General features: G+C 40.0%; 1 protein-coding gene across 1 annotated transcript in view; it reads left to right on the plus strand.

Moving 5' to 3' along the window:
- Nucleotides 1-3998, plus strand: part of GNG11 (G protein subunit gamma 11) — a 4649-nt gene extending 651 nt beyond the window's left edge. Inside the window, exon 2 of the mRNA XM_007450640.1 lies at nt 3576-3998. Within this exon, the coding sequence (XP_007450702.1) occupies nt 3576-3701 (126 nt within the window). The 3' untranslated portion in view covers nt 3702-3998. The remainder of the gene's footprint in view (nt 1-3575) is intronic.
- The last annotated feature ends 14748 nt before the right edge of the window (nt 3999-18746 follow it).

An 18746-nucleotide genomic window follows, 5' to 3' on the forward strand; every position in this document is an offset into this window, starting at 1 on the left:
GCAGATGGCTACTTAGTTCCTTGATCTTTTTCATAATGGGAAAGAACAGTATTTAAAAGGTTTAAAAAAAAAATCACAATGTAAGTCTTGAATTACCTAGTTTTGAGTTTCATCAGGGCTCTCTAGGAAGTGTGTGATGAACAGTCCACTGGGGCTTGGGAGCAAAACATTACAGTATCTATCTTTATTTATTTGTAAATCTTATCCCTTTATAATTTCCACTTTATGTTTTGTAAGTATGTGCAATGAACTAATACCTATACAGTAGTATATCTGTATTTATTTATAAACAATTATACTGCATACAAAAATTCTTTTTCGTGATCATGATTAGAAATTTTAGAGCCCACTGAAGTGGATTACAAATTCTGTTAGAACATATGTCCCAGTGTTCAGAAGTCTCCACTGAAGTTTTTTGGAGACTTTGTAATTTTTACTTTAAGTTTTTACCGGGAATACAGGCCTTCGTTTCTTCCCTTTTTCCTCAATCAGGCAACCTGTAGTCCAGGAATAGGTTTTTGGATAGATAAATTTTTAAGGGAAAAATAGTCCTTTCTCCCCAACAAGAAACATAGTCCCTTCTCCCCAGCAAGAAAAATTTAAACTGATTTTATTTCTCTATGGTCTAACACTAGGAAAAGGTAAGGAAAAAAATGGAAGTAGGTATGGTTAATACATTCACTTACCTTCCTGCTCTAGTTATGGTAAATCTGTTCATAACAAGAGTCTTGTTACTCAGAAGGCACATTTTGAGTGATGTTTGGAATGTGCAGGCTTTTTTGTGTTTTACTCTTTATACATTTCTTTTCTCAAATTTAATCTGTAACTTCCAAATCCCTAGTCTTCCAGGATTTTGAAGTTCAAAGTCCTTTTTGTACATGTTGAAAGTTTCTGTGGCTTTAAAAATACTGCTGTGTTTAAAGGAAAAACCAAAGTTACAGGACCCAGTGAATAGGATTGTTTCTTGAAACTTTAAGGCATCCATTTTATGGATGGCAAAGCCCACAGTTTGGCATCTGTTGATCACTTGGATTTTTTTCACGCATTGAACCTCAGAGATTACAAATTAAACAGAGTTGCAGATATTGAAGTAAAGCATTGTCTGTGCCAAGTTGAAATATCTTAATATTTGGTATCACTATGCAGAACTTATAGGGAAAAAAAGAGACAAGTGTCTTCCAGTTATCAAGCTTCAAATTAGAAATTGGGCAGGGGCCTGGATGCAGCTGACTGTGTGGAAGTTAAAGGTATCATTCATTAGCCTTTCCTCCCTGCCAGCTCCCTCCACTCCTTAGGACACACCCTGCTGGATTGGCTTTCCAGTTCCAGAAACCCCAAGTCTGTGCCAGAGGGAGAGAAAACTTCAGGGATAACCTTAGAGGGTAGAGGGAGAGGCATCTATGTCCTAATAATAAGATTCCAGCATTTTATTATGCACTTTGAATTATAGAGTGTTAGTGCTAGAAAAACATTATGGCTCTTAGAGATCATTCAACCCACTCACTTTTAAGGATTAAAAAACGTGAATCCTTAGGAGGCTAACCAGCCTTTTATTTAAGACCCCAGAGATAATGATAGAGCAGTTATTAAAACACTAAAACACATATCTTCTTGATGCCCAGTCCACTATTCTGTCAATAAATTGTTCACTTCTGAGCTGTGTACTCTGCTCAGGCCAAGGATACAAAATTCACAGGCTGAATTCTGGCTCTAGCTAGCTGTTGTTCAAACATATCCTCTTGACTGTGGAAGGAAATGCATCAGAGAAGTCATTATTCACTTCTGGAGGTTACACATCTTTTTGGAAACCTAATGAAGAAGCCTCTCTAAGAACAGATACAATTTGGGGAAACATGAGTCGTATCCACAAATTTCTCTGTGGCCACAGAGCCCAGCTTATGGACACTTACATCATCACCTCTGAGAATTCACTTAAAATGGCCACACAATGAATGTCAGCAATGATTGACAGCAAATGTTACCTGAGAGAATGGTACTTGTAAAGATTTGTAAAGATTTTATTTTAACTGTATCACCTAGGCCTCCACCCTGACGTGCCAAGAATCTTTGAGGTGTGGGAGTAAAACACTAAATTTTTTATTTTTAAAAAATTTTAGTTGTGGTATAATAGACATGAACATTATGTTAATTTTAGACATATAACATAGTGATTTGATATGTGTATATATTGCAAAATGATATTTTTTGGCTAGTTTAGAATCTCATCTTTTAATAATTTCTAGTTTATATTTTATGATTATACATGATGTATTAACACAGTAGTAACTGCACTTAGTTATAAGTAAATAATTATGTACATTTTGGGATACATATGCAAACATTTTTTAGTGATCAACATTAAAACAGTTTGAAGATTACTAATCTAGATGACAAAATCAATGGGAACATTTGCCTAGTTTTAAGAGGACTCCACTGGAATTTTCTGGAACTTCTATAATTTTTACTTCTAATTTCTTACTAGTAATGCAGGCCTTCATTAAGACAGTAATCCTTTTTTTTTTTTCGTTTATTCCCCTCCCTTTTTTTAAAATCAGTCTTACAAACTGTCTCTTTTGAATGGAGTTTTTGAAGAAACTATTCAATCCTTCCTCCATTCAGAAAAAGTTTAAACTACCTACATAAACACAAGCCTCAGAAAAGTCCACTAAGCCTCCGATAAGTCTTTTCTTATGATCAGTTCTGAGCCGAAACATGGGGTGGGGATGGGGGTGACTTTTGGACAACATTAGCTTCTCCGGAGTCAGACTTTCTCCAATGCTTCTATCATTTTATGAAATTGCAGAACCTGCCACATACCCAATAAGTGAGACTTTTCACAGGTCACACCCCAAAACATTTGGGGAGTACCTACTATTGCATCTGTTCATTAGCATGCAAAATTGAAAGTGGAGTATGTTTCAGTTCCTAAAATATGGTGGACACGTCATAATTGCATTTCAGCAGAGGAAGGAAATCATGAGGCATAGTGGATAGAAAATGTTGGAGGTAATTTTTTTTCTTTTAGCAGCTTTATAGGAGTATAATTGCTTTACAATGGTGTGTTAGTTTCTGCTGTATAACAAAGTGAATCAGCTATACATATACATATATCCCCATATCTCCTCCCTCTTGTGTCTCCCTCCCACCCTCCCTATCCCACCCCTCTAGGTGGACACAAAGCACCAAGCTGATCTCCCTGTGCTATGCGGCTGCTTCCCACTAGCTATCTATTTTACATTTGGTGTGTATATATGTCCATGCCACTCTCTCACTTGGTCCCAGTTTACCCTTCCCCCTCCCCGTGTCCTCAAGTCCATTTGGAGGTAATTTTTTTAATACAGTGACTTTCAAACTTCTTTGACCCTGACCATAGTAAGAAATATATTTTACATAGACTGTATCATTCATATATATTATATAGGCTCTGTGCTGTACTCTAATATTTTTATTCTATTCTATTTCATTTAAAAACTTCTGGTTGTACCCAATTATATTAATTTCACTGAAGGGTGGTGACAAAGTTTGAACAATCCTGACCTGATTCATTCTTTCTTTCCTTTCTTTTTCTCCTTAAGGTGTCTAAATGTTCTGAAGAAATAAAGAACTATATTGAAGAACGTTCTGGAGAAGATCCTCTGGTGAAAGGAATTCCAGAAGACAAGAATCCCTTTAAAGAAAAAGGCAGCTGCATTATTTCATAAATAACTCTGGGGAGAAACTTCCTCCTCAGTGAAAGAAGTGGTTTGTTGTAGTTTTCTGAAATAAAACCCACGTGCCTTTTAAAGAAGGAACAACAGAATTTAAAGGAGACTTTCTTAAGTGCTCACAGAGATATGATTTTGTCTGAAAGCTATGTGCTTCTCATCTTGCGCACTACACACCCCTTTTACGAGGACAGAGAGTATCAGATGTACGATTATGGGAATAAGGACATCACTTGTGCATGACTCACCTCTTTCAGTATATTGCTTGATGCCTCAAATAAAGTTTTATCTCTGGAAAATGAGTGTTGGTGATTTAAGAAGGCTGTTGTTTTGGGGGTTTTTTTGGGTTTTTTTTTTTTTTTTTGCATTACCTTTTATACTTCTCCCATAACCTTTTGGGTGTTTGGGACCCGTATCTCAAGATTAGGTGGTTTGATAAATCAGGTCTCAGATCCAGTTCTCTCTGCTTCAAATCTCAGGAGGTTTACAGCACTGAGTTCTGACTCCTGGAATGTTTTCATCTAACATTAACTATTAGGGAACTGAGTGAGTAGAATTCCTAAAGTTGATGGAGTCAGATTATTTGAGTCAGGAACCAGGCCAAGCCACGTCTACACTAGCACTGCCCGGTTTATCGTCATACAGATTTTGTTCAGAGTGTTGCTACCATAGTGGCCTGGAGAAAGGGAGTGGGCTGGGAATCAGGAGGACCCCCTGGGGGCCAGCTCTGGTCTGTCCTCCTGCAGGGAGCCGCATCTCCAATGTGATCGCCAAGTTTTGGCGTGGCGACCCTCCAGTTCTGTGGCATTGGGCCTTGGCACAGATGCTTAGCTCTCCGCCTATGCCTACCAGCCTCTTCCAGCAGGCCCGGGCCAAGCTCGCCTCCTTTCTTTCTCCAAAGGGACAAATTAACCTTTTGCCACTTTCTAAAATTAGCTTGCCTTGTTTCTCATTGCTTCCTTGGAATTCTTCATGTATTCTGGCCACTCATCCTTTGCTGGTGAAAGGTGTTGTGAATACTTTCTTCCGATTCACAGCTTAACTTTTCACCATGGGATCCTAGCTACAGAAGTTTTAGCCTGAGGATGCAACACGCCAAAGTATACGGCCTGGCCCAAAGATATCTCGGAAAAGCTGTGGACCAAGATTGTAAGGGTTCTGCAGGGTATGTAGGTGTGGAATGTATGGTCAGGCCACTCAAGATGGCTGTTCCCTTGCTCTGTGTACATCCGCTGCCAGACCAGGGCCTGCTTCACCTACACCCTATGCAGGGTACTGACTGACCTTCCTATGTCCTTGCCCCAGGCCCCAGCTGGTGATTGTTATCAGCAAAGGGGTTGTGAGGGGCAGGCCCCTCTACTGGTTTCCCTGGTAACTAATGAGCCGGCCTGACGTCAATTCCCCTATAACTGTTAACCTCTCCCAACACACCCTTCACCGGCCCCTCCCTGCACGCCCTTCCCCAGAGCGAAGTCTGTTGTCGCATCCTGCCTGCAGTCCGCAGTATCCGGTGAGGTGTCACTCCAGGACCTTGCTTCAGACATGTAAGCTCCCCCGTTCTTTAAACCATTGATGTCTCTGTTGCTGGAAAAAAACAAACAAAAAAACCAACAACAAATTATATGGCCTGCTCAAGCCTTTCATGAAGGCACCGGCAGCACGACCTCAAAGAAAAGGACGTTTCTTCCTTTCTTTGAGCATTTTTCCCCTCTCCCTCTGTTTTTTTGGATGCAAATTGCTCCAGGTTAAAGTGAAAAGAAAGACAAGCAGAACCCTGACAGGTTAGCTCCAGCTGTAATGGGTTTAGTTACTAACTTGCCCTGCAATTTTCAGTGTGGCATGGAAACCCAGGTTTCTCCTCAAGGATGCCTTTTCTCCTGCTTATATGCATAGGTGTACCTTATTAAACCAGAGAGGTGCCAGTGACCTCTAGTAGCTTCCTAAAGTATATCAGCATCCTGCTTCCGAAATTACCTTCCTTCCCCTCTCAGAGAAGGAACAAGATACCCCAGGCCTTTGAAAGAGCAGGTTATAGCAAACCAAGAGCTGGAACTATTTCCTTCAGTTTCCTGCGTTTTTTTCAAGTGTTGACGTCAATTGGGATTACTGGGAGCCCAGGGATAATTTTATCCCAAAGCACGATCACCTCCATGGTAGAGTTTTAAAAAGTATATTTTTTCCAACAACCATAGAACAATTAGTATTTGGGATGTATTGCTACTGTTAGTTATTTAACATTTAAGGTGGCATGGGATTAGTACCTTGGTGCTTGAAAAGTTTTACTTTAATGAGCTGTTTCATTTCTTTCAAAGTTTTCTTCTGTTGTATAGGGAAGCAAACATCTATTCTGGTTTTTGGGAAGGTAGGTCAAATCATTTGTTTCCTTCAGGGAGGGCCAAGTCAGCACCTGTATCCCCTGACTTCTTGAGAGTTGTGGATTACAAGGCTGATCCTGAATTTCTATGAGTCACATTCACCTATTCAGTCATGTATGCCTCCAAGTCCTAGCGTTTGCTTTTCATGTACTTTCAACCGTATGACAAATTAGTCAGCCCACTTCAGTTTTTTTCCATAATAAATATCCAATCTCATAGCTGTTTCTACTAAATCTAATTATGTTTTTTTCTCACTGTTTCATCATAGTAAATCAGCAAACCTGTAGAATTGTAATAAAATCCTCTTGATTTTAGAGTGTTCAGCTGCTAAAAATGTATTAGCTTACGTTAGGAAGAAAATGAAAAAAGATGATAACTGTGTATTTGGATATATTATAAAAGTAACCTTCAGTAAGTGGGAATTTGTTAAGTAGAATTTAAATCATGGGTTTAATTTCTTCCCACATATCTAGTTCTGTAATCATTCAGTATCTGATTAAATAGTTACTGTGCTTTGTGCTTTGAGACTTAGATTCTATGAACTCATATTAGCAAAATTGGTTTTTCTATTTCTAGGCAGAATTGACAATGCGAAGCTTACCCATACTTGGTATTTCAAGACAATTTATTTTGTATATTGGTTGCAAACTGGTATCTCATTATTGTCTAAATTTGCACTTCCTTGATTTCCTGTGACTTTTGCAGTCAGATTTTCATGTACCTGTTGACCATCTTCACCTATTTCACTCTCTCAACAACCCACCTCTAGCAACCACCAATCAGTTTCCTGTATCAGTGAGTTTGCTTGTCTTTTCTTTTCCTTTTTTTTTTTAGATTCCGCATATACGTGAGATCATATGGTATTTATCTTTGTCTCTCTGACTTATATCACTAAACATAATACCCTCAAGGTCCATCCATGTTGTTACATGGTAAGATTTCTTTCCTTTGATATGGCTGAATAATAATTTCATTGTATATCTATAACACAATTTCTTCATTCATCCATCAATGGACACTTAAGATTGTTTCCATATCTTGCCTATTGTAAATAATGATGCAATGAACACAGGAATGCATATATTTTTAGAAGCTTATGTTTTCATTTTCTTTGGATAAATACCCGGAAGTGGAATTGCTGGATCATATGGCAATTCTATTTTAAATTTTTGATGAAGCTCTGTACTATTTGCACCAATTTACATTCCCACCAACAGTGCACAAGGGTCCCTTTTTCTCCACATCCTCGCCAACACTGTTGTTGCTGGTCTTTTTGATAATAGCCATTCTTACAGGTGTGAGATGATATATCAGTGTGGTTTTGATTTGCATTTGCCTGATGATTAGTCATGTTGAGCACATTATATTATACCTATTTGCATCTGCTTTTATTTGTTTAAATAAACTTTGGACGTTTGTACAGGGAACTAATAAAAATTGCTACCTATTAGGGCCGATGTTGGGTACAGTCAGGTGGGAAAGGATGAGATGGAGATTTCTCATTGTATATTTTTGTATAAAGTTTTGATTTTGGGATCTTGCAAATATATTATCTAGTTTAAAACTAAAAGTAATTTAAAAATAGAGCAAAATTCATATTTCTATGTATAGCCTTTTGAAAGTAAGTATATTTGGGTATTAATATCATATGAATCAGTAATAAGTTTGTATAGTTTATAGGATATGACTAATCATCATAGAGTTTGATCTGTTAAGCTTATCCCAGCAAGTAAGACAAATATATTGAGTTAGTAATAGTTATACTCCACCCTTATCTCTTCTAATTGAGTCTTAGAAGGATGATGGTCAATGAGAAGTAAGCCCCTATTTCTATTAGAACAGTCTAGGAGAGCAGGGACCAGTGAGAAGATATCTTTGATTTAATAGAAGGAGTGGGAAGATCACAGAAGGAAAGTGCTGGGGGCCCTCTCGTGTTAGGGTGAAACCTCATACCGTACTCTGTGCATTGAGTTGTCCTAACCAGGGAAGACCAGAACATCCTCAGCACCTTTTCCAGTCAAGCTACACTCAATCTGAAGGGAGGAATCCACAGACCATTAAAAACCATTCACTGACACTGGGAGAGTGTAGAGCTTCACTGATGCCATTGCTTCATTTTCCTTTTGTCTCACACACACATTAAATGATGACCTCTTTTTCTTTGAACAAAAAATAAAATCTAATATTAAAGAGTACATAAGTTCATTGAACATGAAAATGGACAGGGAGGGATTAAAAGAGGTGGATTATAAATTTCAGAAATTGGCTCCAAAGTTATTGTGCAAAAGTTACACTTAAAATGAAGGAAATAGGTCCTTGTAAAATTCTACAGTCATGAAAAATAATCCATATTAACATATATGTAAATGTATGTATGGATTTATTTATTCAACAACAAAAATATTTGGAGCTCCCTCTATGTACAGGTCACTGGTTTAGGCCTAAAGGGTACAGTAGTGAATTAGATAAAACCCTTAAGATCATGGAATTTACAGAAATTATACTTACTCAGATATAGGTGGAAATTACAGAGTATATTATGATCTCTAAGGATAAACAGGAAAGTATGTTTTGTATTTTTCAGTGGTGATGCTGATGATGGCATGATGATGATTACATTTAAATGATTATTATTATTAATTAATTATTTATTTATTTTTGGCTGTGTTGGATCTTCGTTGCTGTGTGTGGGCTTTCTCTAGTTACGGCGAGCTGGGACTGCTCTTCGTTGTGGTGTGCAGGCTTCTCACTACAGTGGCTTCTCTTGTTTCAGGGCACGGGCTCTGGACACGCAGGCTTCAGTAGTTGTGGCACGTGGGGGCTCAGTAGTTGTGGCTTGCGAGCTCTAGAGCGCAGGCCCAGTAGTTGCGGCGCACGGGCTTAGTTGCTCTGTGGCATGTGGGATCTTCCCAGACCAGGGCTCGAACCCGTGTCCCCTGCATTATGATTATGATGATGGTGATAAATGATGATGATGATGATAGCTTATACATATGAAGTGCTTAATATTTGTCTGACACTGGAGTAAGCTTTTTACATAGATCATATCTTTTAATTCTCACAAGTACCTTATGTATTGGGTAAATAATTCACTCAAAATCATATAGCTAGTGTAACTAGCAAAACAGAGACTGTGCCTTAAACATTATGCAGTCGTACTCTCTTTTAGAAGCCAAAACATATTCAGAGTGAAAAGAACTATTAGCTCAAGAATTTTCCGAGGTGGCTTTTGGCATATGTGTAGCCAGCGACTATAGCCTCAGAAATTTTTGCCCTGTGTATGACATAGAGTTTTATCGTCACTTATTTTAATTGTTTTCATTTGTTGGTTGATTGGTTGGTTGGTTGATTTTTTTTGTAATCACAGCCTAGCATAACAATTTTAACTTATCAAATGGGTGAATTTTGCTTTGTTAAAATCATATCACAACTATGAATTATTATAACAGTGATGAATTCTAATTATACAATCAAATAGCTTTGCTCTTTTGCTGAATAATGTCTCAGTTTAGTACCAGAATTTATCCGATAGAAGGTACATGAATTATGGTAGAGTCCAAGAAGAGATAAATCAGACTCTATAAAGACTTTCTTGCAAATACCAAAATTATTAGTGATACCCCTAGAGAACTGATACCCCTAAAGAACAGGTACCAAAGAATCTTTTCAAAGAAGTCATCAAATTCAGTCTCTGTAAACTGAGTTTTCTTTAGTAAAGGTAGCCATAGGTTTTAGCTTGTGTCATCTCCACCTTTTCTTACAGCCAGCCTGAGACAGACGAAGTAAATGACCTACGTCACAGAGTTGTTTTGGGAATTAATGGATCTGATTGTCTAGGTTGTGAGTAGAGCTCCTTAAATTCATAAAAAGTCCTCATGTATTGATGATGATCAGTATTTATCAACAAACACCCTCAAATCCCATTTGGAAATAATTCGATTAAATATAAATATATAAAGAATTATCCATCCTACAGCCTTGGCGTAGTTACTCCGACTTTCACAGCTCTGATGGGCACGGTACAGAGAAGGAAGGGGAAGGAGTTGGTCTTGCCTTGTTGGGTGTTTTGGAATAGTATTAAAGCCTAGATGTGTCTCAATCTAAGGGAGACAAAGAAGAAAGGAGAGAAACATTTAAAGCGATATTAAATATTTGAAAACATCATCTAAAAACTCTGATAAATACTGATATAGTTCACTGATTACTTAAGAACAGTTCAAAGACCATTGTTGCCAAATGTTTCCTTTTTATAACTAAAGTCATGTATTAATGAGGAACATACAACAGGATGCACTTGCTCTTTAATTGCCCATGTCCAGACTTGCCTTTTCTTTTATTGTTTTAAGTAATTGTTGAAAGATTGGGTTTTCAACTGATTCTTATTTACATATATTATTTTAATATAAAAACAGATATAAGGTAGAATAAATTAATATTTGGACTTTTCCATTTGGAGCAGGGAGTAATTCAAACATTTAAAAACCATTCATTTTAATTTGATTTGACAAATGGATTAAGGGCCTGTAAACATGATACTCTATGGACAAGTTCTGCCAATATTTTGCCTGCATTCTAGGAATCGGCAGTCGAGACAAATGGTGGTGACAGTTATCAAGTTCGCTTAATGAAGCCAATTTTATGTGCAAAGTGTAAGTGGATTAAGTGTCCGAGAAAAGGAGGGGTAATAAGTGAATGATGAGGGTAAACCTAGGACGTTTTCTACCTTTTCTTCTAGGAACATTTCATGGAAAGAGACACAGTAGCATAAGTGAAGGAAAAGAATTTGTGGTATTAAACTAAGAGAGAGAAATTCCGCTTACTAAGTTCAGCTTGGCCGACTAAGAAGGCATTTATCAAATTTATATCGCAAGAACAGAAGGAACTTATAGTTAATTGGGTACACTGTCATTGATAGAAAGTCTTTAAAAATGCTTTTCAGTTATTGTGGGCAACAGACTACCCCAAATCCAGTGACTTAAAACAATGCATTTATTATTGTTTCTGAGTTCACCAGTCAGTCTATCTGGGCCTGGCTCTGTTGATCTTGGTGGGTGTCACTGATTCATCTGTAGTCAGTTAATGGATCAGCTCCGGGCTGACTAGTCAGTGGGTTTCGGCTAGGGGTTGGCTGTGGCAAAGTTGGTGACTTTCATCCTTTAATAGACTTGCCTGGGCTTGTTGTCATAGTAGAGCAGGGTTCTAAGAGCGTGGAAGTAAAAACAGTGTCTTAAGGCCTAGGGAGAGAACAAGCATACCATCACTTCCACTGCGTTCAGTTGTGCAAAGCAAGACACAAGACAAACTCAGATTCAGAGGAAAGGACAATAGATGCCCCCTCTTGAATGAGGGAGCTTCAGAGTCACGTGGTAAAGGGCACAGATACAAAGGGCGGAAAGTTGGGGATATTTTACCATCTACCTGCATTATTGGGTGAGGATCTTGGTCTCAGTTTTGGACCATGGAAGCCAACAGGAACAACCTAGGGATACAGGGGAAAAGCAGCTCCAGTAGAATAAACTAGAAGGTTTTGGTGCTAAAAGCAAAACATGGGCATGTTTAGGGCACAGACTCAGGCAGTAATTTTAAAAGGTGGGAAGGGGAAGATTAGAAATCTGTATCAAAATGAATTTGAGAGTTTCAGTAACTTGACAAACCTTCACAGCTAGTGTGGCAAAGCTGAATTGCACTAAGGAGAAAATGAGCAGCCTCTTAAACATTAATTTTACTAAATCTGTTTACAGGCACACCAATTTCAGGAAAGCGGAAGGTTACGGGTTCCGATTATGTCCTTTTCGCACCTTATGTTAGAGAGTAGAAAGGACCCCTGCAACTTGGTCACCTCTTCAAGCAGAGGGGCTCATTTTCAATAGGGTCAAACCCCATAAAGTCACAAGCCTTTATTTCTGTTCCCAACACCGGTCAGTCAGTCTGGTGAGGCTAAAAGCCAATCCTGCTAATATTTCAGAAACTGATAATATTGTGCCACTCCTGTCTCACCCTCTGGGGAAGCCTGCATTTCTTTCTAGTCTCTTCCTAATACTCAGTCTTAGAGGGCTGGGATGAGAGAGATGTCCAGAGTGAATTGGGGTACTCCTCTCCTCCCAAATTTGCTCTTGTTTTAATTCTTCTGAACATTTCGTCTGAATGTGGACTTTAGAGGGACCCCTACTGACATTTCTTTGGGTGTATGTGTTGGAATTTGTTTTCTTGGTACATTTCTCTTATGAAGGCTGAACTCCTTCTCTTTAATACTGATCAGTATTTCTCTGGCTTCTGATGTCTTTTACGGTGCCAGATGTTTCTCACATAACTTCTCATACTTTGCTATAGTTAAAAGGGTGCAGGTTATCTAGAAGGGAAGGAGTTCACAGATGCTTTTCGAACAGCGAGTAGCACAATCACACATTTGAGAACACAGAAATCATGAGCTTAAACTATCCCCTGGAATCTAATATTTGCGTTATTATCATGCATTTGTACAAACTAAAAAATGGGTAAGTTTATGAATTCATCATATATTGAAACGGATATAAGGCAATAGCATAAATGTATTTTCCTGAGGTCACAAATCATACTACACTAGATCAGGGGTTGTCAAACTTTTTCTGTAAAGGGCCAGGTGGTAAATATTTTAGCCTTTGCATGCAGTACTATCTCTGTGGCAACTACTCCAATGCCATTTGTGTGTGTGTGTGTGTGTGTGTGTGTGTGTGTGTGTGTGTGTGTTTGCGTGCGCGGGCCTCTCACTGTTGTGGCCTCTCCCGTTGCAGAGCACAGGCTCCAGACGCACAGGCTCAGTGGCCATGGCTCACGGGCCCAGCCGCTCCTCGACATGTTGGATCTTCCCAGACCGGGGCACGAACCCGTGTCCCCTGCATCGGCAGGTGGACTCCCAATCACTGTGCCACCAGGGAAGCCCCTCCAATGCCATTTTTATAAAAATAAGCAGCAGGCTGTATTTGGTCCACAGGGCCCTGCTCTGAATCAGTCTTTCAAACTGCATGTTAAGGCCTATTAGTGGTCAATTTAGTGGAAAGTTACCAATATTGTTAATAAAATAAATTCAAATAAACTAGAGTATCAGCATACATTCCGTATAGTAAAAGGATATTTGTCTTATGAAACATGTATATGTTGAAATCAACATGTAAAATTCATTTCTTTTTGTAGGTTCCAGTCAACAAAAATTTGAAGGTTGCTGGTCTAGAGTGTTAGAACTGGAAGTGCAGCTTTTGATAGTATAAAGAATTTAACCTCATCCAAAGAGAGGTCTGGCCTTTCCCTCCCTACCTCTGGGGGTGATCTCTAAGCCCTCTGAATGTCCTGCGTGATAAGAGTGTCTGTTTACCTGGGGACTTTGGGCCATGTCAGACAGTCTAACAGTGTGACTTATGGGGAATCTTTGAGTCATGTGGTATCAGCTTGATCTCTGGAGAGGCTGGAGACAGACCAACCATGGGGCAGTTGATCATGGAGCCCCAACAAACATTCTGCATATGAAGGCTTTGGTGAGTTTCCCTGCTTGGCAGTACCCCATGCATGTCACACATTGTTTCTGAGAGAGCAGTGTTGGCCGTGATCCCACTGGGAGAAGACAGCTGGAAATCTGGAACTTTCCTAGACTCTACCCCATGCATCACTTTCCATGGCTGATTTTACTCTGTCTCTTTAGCTGTAATGAACTGTAACTGTGAGTATAACAGCTTTCAGTGAGTTCTTCTAGCAAATTACTGACTCTAAGCGTGGTCTTGGGGACTCCTGAACTTGTAATTAGCATCAGAAGTGAGGGAGGTTTTGTGGACTGTGTCTTTCTAATTTCTCAGATGAGGAAACCATGGGCTAATGACATTTATAAAGGCTGTACAGCTAAGTAGTAGCAAGGCCACAGTGAGAGTATCAGCTCTGTAAGTCTCCTTATTCAGAGGCTTCTTCCTATTCCTGTGTCATTCCAACATTTGTTGAGTTTTTCTGACTTTATGCTAAGGGCTTGCTACACATTAAGTCATTTTATCCTCACAAGGACCTTATAACATTTGTACTAGGATTAACCCCATTTTACGGTGACAAAACTATGGCTTGGAGAGCTTAGGTACATTTCCCAGGGTCATACAGGTTTTTTTTGTTTTTATTTTCTTTTGCGGTACGCGGGCCTCTCACTGTTGTGGCCTCTCCCGTTGTGGATCACAGGCTCCGGACGCGCAGGCTCAGCAGCCATGGCTCACGGGCCCAGCCGCTCCTCGGCATGTGGGATCCTCCCGGACCGGGGCACAAACCCGTGTCCCCTGCATCGGCAGGCGGACTCTCAACCACTGTGCCACCAGGGAAGCCCCATACAGGTTTTAAATGGTGAAACCAGCACTCAAAGCCAGACTCTGATTCCTCCTGAATCTCATTTTCTCATTGCTCAGTATTGTTTCCGTGGATGTTGTACATTCCATTCTCTAGAGATGCTGATTTTATTTCAGAAGAAACCACCTAGTTACCTGGTAGATATGTACATAACAAAGAACTGAATCATATACATCTTCAGTATTTAGTACATGGCACAGTTAACCCTTAATAAACACAGGTTGATAATGAATGAGGATAAAAGATGTAGGGTCTTGGGTTAGAATCCCATATATCTTCCTGGTTTCCCAAATTGTTGTTGGCATATTGGTTTTCTTCCTCTCCATCTTTTCCCCCTCTCCCTTCTCCTCTTGTCTCTCTCTCTCTCTCTCTCTCTCTCTCTCATAACTTGCAATATACATAAGTATGTGCGAATGAGTTTTAGGAGTTAGTCAACCTTCTAAAATTTAATCTAAAATGCTGTTGTATATGCTTCCCCCACCTCCTCCCGCCTTTGGTAAGACAATCTACTATTTTCATCTCAAAAGTGTCAATAAGCCAAAAAACGGTTAGGATTCTTTACCTTGAGAGGGAGGTTGCTTATATAATCCATATGGAAGGGCCTGCCTTCAGTTGAGACCCTGTTACTGTTTCACTGCGTTGGAGGCTGGGAGCCCAACCCGTGTGCCCTCTGCTGAGCCCTGCCTACCTTCCATTCTGCGGTAATCAAACGGACCCATCTTCTCAATTGTTTCCTTCCCGTGGCTTTCCCCATTATCACCATCAGTCAGAGACTTCTCCTTTCAGCAGTTTTCCTTGATGGGCCGAGGGCTCCCCACTGCCATTTCCTGACCACCACCGGACTACCTTCACTCACCCACGTTCGAAGTTCAAGCTGCTCTCTTTTGCCATCCTCTCTCCCTGCACGCAGTCACCTGTTAGCCTTGCTTCCTCCTTGATGACATCAGAGACCTTGCCTCCACCCTTCCCCCTAGTCTCCCGCCAACCTAAGATGATGAGGTGACTTTTGACACTCCCACCTTAGAATTTCTCAATCTCCTTAACCCCAGTGATTACAATACTAGTTTTGCCCATGATACCCTTCCATTATACTGGCCTACTTTGTGCCATGCCATTTAAGGTATTAAAATACTAGTATTTTTGTTGGTATGTTACCAATTTGGAATATTAATAATTTCTATCTTGAACTATGCCCAGAAAGTATTAAAAATATGAACAAAATAACACTGTACTTTTTAATGCAAAATCAATCCATGGTGTTAAAAGTCAGGGTTGTTGTTGCTGTTAGGGGCACGGCATGACTGAAAGGGGGACAGGAAAAAGGCTTCTGGAATGCTGGGTAGAGGTTGAGGTCCCTAATTACACAATTGTTTTCACTTTGTGAAAATTTTTTGTGCTGTATACTCTTAATGATACGTACTCTTTTTGCCATCACATAGCAAATATGCGATACCTTTTAAGCTATCTAAAAGGTATTGTTTTTGTCTTCATTCTAATTTCTCAGGTTACTAGTGAGTTGAGAATCTGACGTTTTAGTCACTTGGGGTTCCCCAAAGACAGTTTTTCCCATGCTTTCTGAGGTCCATGAGAGGATCTTAAAAACATGCGGGGAGAGACACTAAGAAGGAGGAGTTTGGCAGGGGGATTGTAGGAGTTGAAGAGAGCAATGAAGGGTGGGAGGTCATTACCTTGTCTAACTCCCAGACTGTCTCTCAGGCTGATTACTGATGCACTTCACTCCCCTCCTCTTCTTATTCTAAGCCTGCTGCATTGTCAGGGGCCTGACCTCTGGTGCTCTTAGATGATTTATTTAAACCAGGACTTTATTCCTCAATCACGTAAGCCACAAGGTCAGAAAGACTTCAGACCTGACCCCTGACCCTCTTTCAGGGGGAGCAGCATCTGGGGCAGAATGTACAATATAATGACAACCACGTGCTGCTTTGTGAAAAATTACCAACTGAAATATCAAAATTCCAGTATTGTTCTTTTGCTGCAGGATTGCAGTCACTACTTTGTTTCCTTCATCTTTTCTTTCGCTTAATCTCTGCCAGCACTGGCTTATCTTAAAATTCTTTCCCCTTCAATCCGAAACTTGTGAATTTTTCAGGCCTTCGTCTTTCTTTCTCTCCCTTATAGAAATCCTGCTGTTCATCTACCTTCTCCTTTATAGTCCCTCTACTTTTCCCAATATTTTTTCCCCACATTTTGAACTTCTTTGCCTCTATCCAGCCGGGCCCAGGTAGTCACCCATTTTAAGCATCATACTTGTATTACTCTGACATCAGATAATTTCATACTGTCCTTTAAGAGTTGGACAAAAATCACTCAGCTCTCCTGTTGTAGGCACCGTGGGAAGTCGATCCCCATGTATGTGAATTCCCGAGGCTTGCTTTCTCAAGTCACCTCTGGTTCTGCGTTCTACCCAGTTATCCCTCCAGCTCCCTGACATTCCACTTCGGGCCAATATTCTCTTCTTTGAGTCTTTTCTTCGTTTCCCCAGAACTGTTCTCCCAGGGCATTTCTTTCTTTTTTTCTTTTTCTTTTTTTTTTTTGGTGGCATGTGGGCCTCTCACTGTTGCGGCCTCTCCCGTTGCGGAGCACAGGCTCCGGACGCGCAGCCTCAGCGGCCATGGCTCACGGGCCCAGCCGCGCCGCGGCATGTGGGATCTTCCCGGACCGGGGCACGAACCCGCGTCCCCTGCATCGGCAGGCGGACTCTCAACCACTGTGCCACCAGGGAAGCCCTCCCAGGGCATTTCTGTATGTAGCAAATATTATCCATGACTTGAGTGAAGAGGAGTTTATAAGATAAAAGAAGAAACAATCTCAAGTGAGTATCAGGTATGCCTGGTACTGTCTTTCCACCGTATTTCTCTCCAAGCCTTGCTCTCCAGTTTCCGGGATGATGACGAGGTGTGGAGAAACCCTGACTAATTTTGGCAAAGCCCTTTGCTGCAGTGGGGTTCTTTTACTTCTCACCTGGATTCTCCACTACATCTGTTGCCAACTTTCTGTCTTTTCTTCAAGAGTCCAGCCTTATTTCAACCGACCATCTTGCTGGCAAATGTCCTACCATTTTATTCAGTAGGAGAGTTTGAGAATAGCACATGTACACTCCCCTCCTTTTTCTTCTTTCTACGTGAGAATGTGTCAAATTCATCTTTCTTGATCCCTCTCTTTTCTGATGGAGAAGCAAATATTTTCCTTTTTTTGCTAAGCCTATCTTCTTGAGCTCTGTTATTCCTGGATCTCCTAGGACCTACGTCTATAAAGTATGCCATATCTTAGATTTTTCTTTCTCTCCCCTGATTGGTTTCTTCTTTTCTGCCTAAAAGTGTGACTTGGATTCTTTACCCAAATTGATTAACAACAATCATAATAGTAAAACTTTACTAAAAGGGGAAACTTGCCCTTGTTCCTACTTCCTGTCAGAGCAATACTCTCCATGCTTTTATTCAGTTTCCCACTTTTTAGAGCATTGCCTGTATCATTTGCCTAACTCCATTCCTTACTAATTACTCATTCTTTGAGTAATCTTTGAAATCTTGCAATTTCACTTCCATTCTCACTAACCACTTTCTCCACATGACTTTCTTTTTTTTTGAAATATGTTTGTTTTACGAAAATAAGTGCAACTTGTGAAAAGTGAAAGAAACAATACTTTGATAAGCCCAAAGTCTTCTCTTCTATACACATACTTGTTCTGAAAATTCAAGATGAAACAACTTCCCTGTGTCAAATCAAAACTGCCAGGCATTGAACCTCCTCTAGGAACTAGACAAATCTTATGCTTTCTCAATTCAAATCAGAAGAAAGGTATAAACTCAGCTCCTATCCTCCAGGTTCACCTGTGACTTTTACTCTAGGTAGACCATAATGAATCCCATGTTTAATTGGATACCTGAAATGTTGCATAGAAGGTCATTCCTTTCCAATTCACTTTTTTTTTAAACAGGTACTTGTTGGTTATCTTTTTTTTTTTTAAACATCTTTATTGGAGTATAATTGCTTTACAGTGGTGTGTTAGTTTCTGCTTTATAACAAAGTGAATCAGCTGTACATATACATATATCCCCCTATCTCTTCCCTCTTGCATCTCCCTCCCACCCTCCCTATCCCACCCCTCTAGGTGGTCACAAAGCACTGGGCTGATCTCCCTGTGCTATGTGGCTGCTTCCCACTAGCTATCTATTTTACATTTGGTAGTGTATATTAGTCCATGCCACTCTCACTTCATCCCAGCTTACCCTCCCCCATCCCCGTAGCATATGGCATTTGTTTTTCTCTTTCTGACTTACTTCACTCTGTATGACAG

This window comes from Lipotes vexillifer, unplaced genomic scaffold (genome assembly GCF_000442215.2).
Source record: "Lipotes vexillifer unplaced genomic scaffold, Lipotes_vexillifer_v1.1 scaffold172, whole genome shotgun sequence".
Lineage (NCBI taxonomy): Eukaryota > Metazoa > Chordata > Mammalia > Artiodactyla > Lipotidae > Lipotes > Lipotes vexillifer.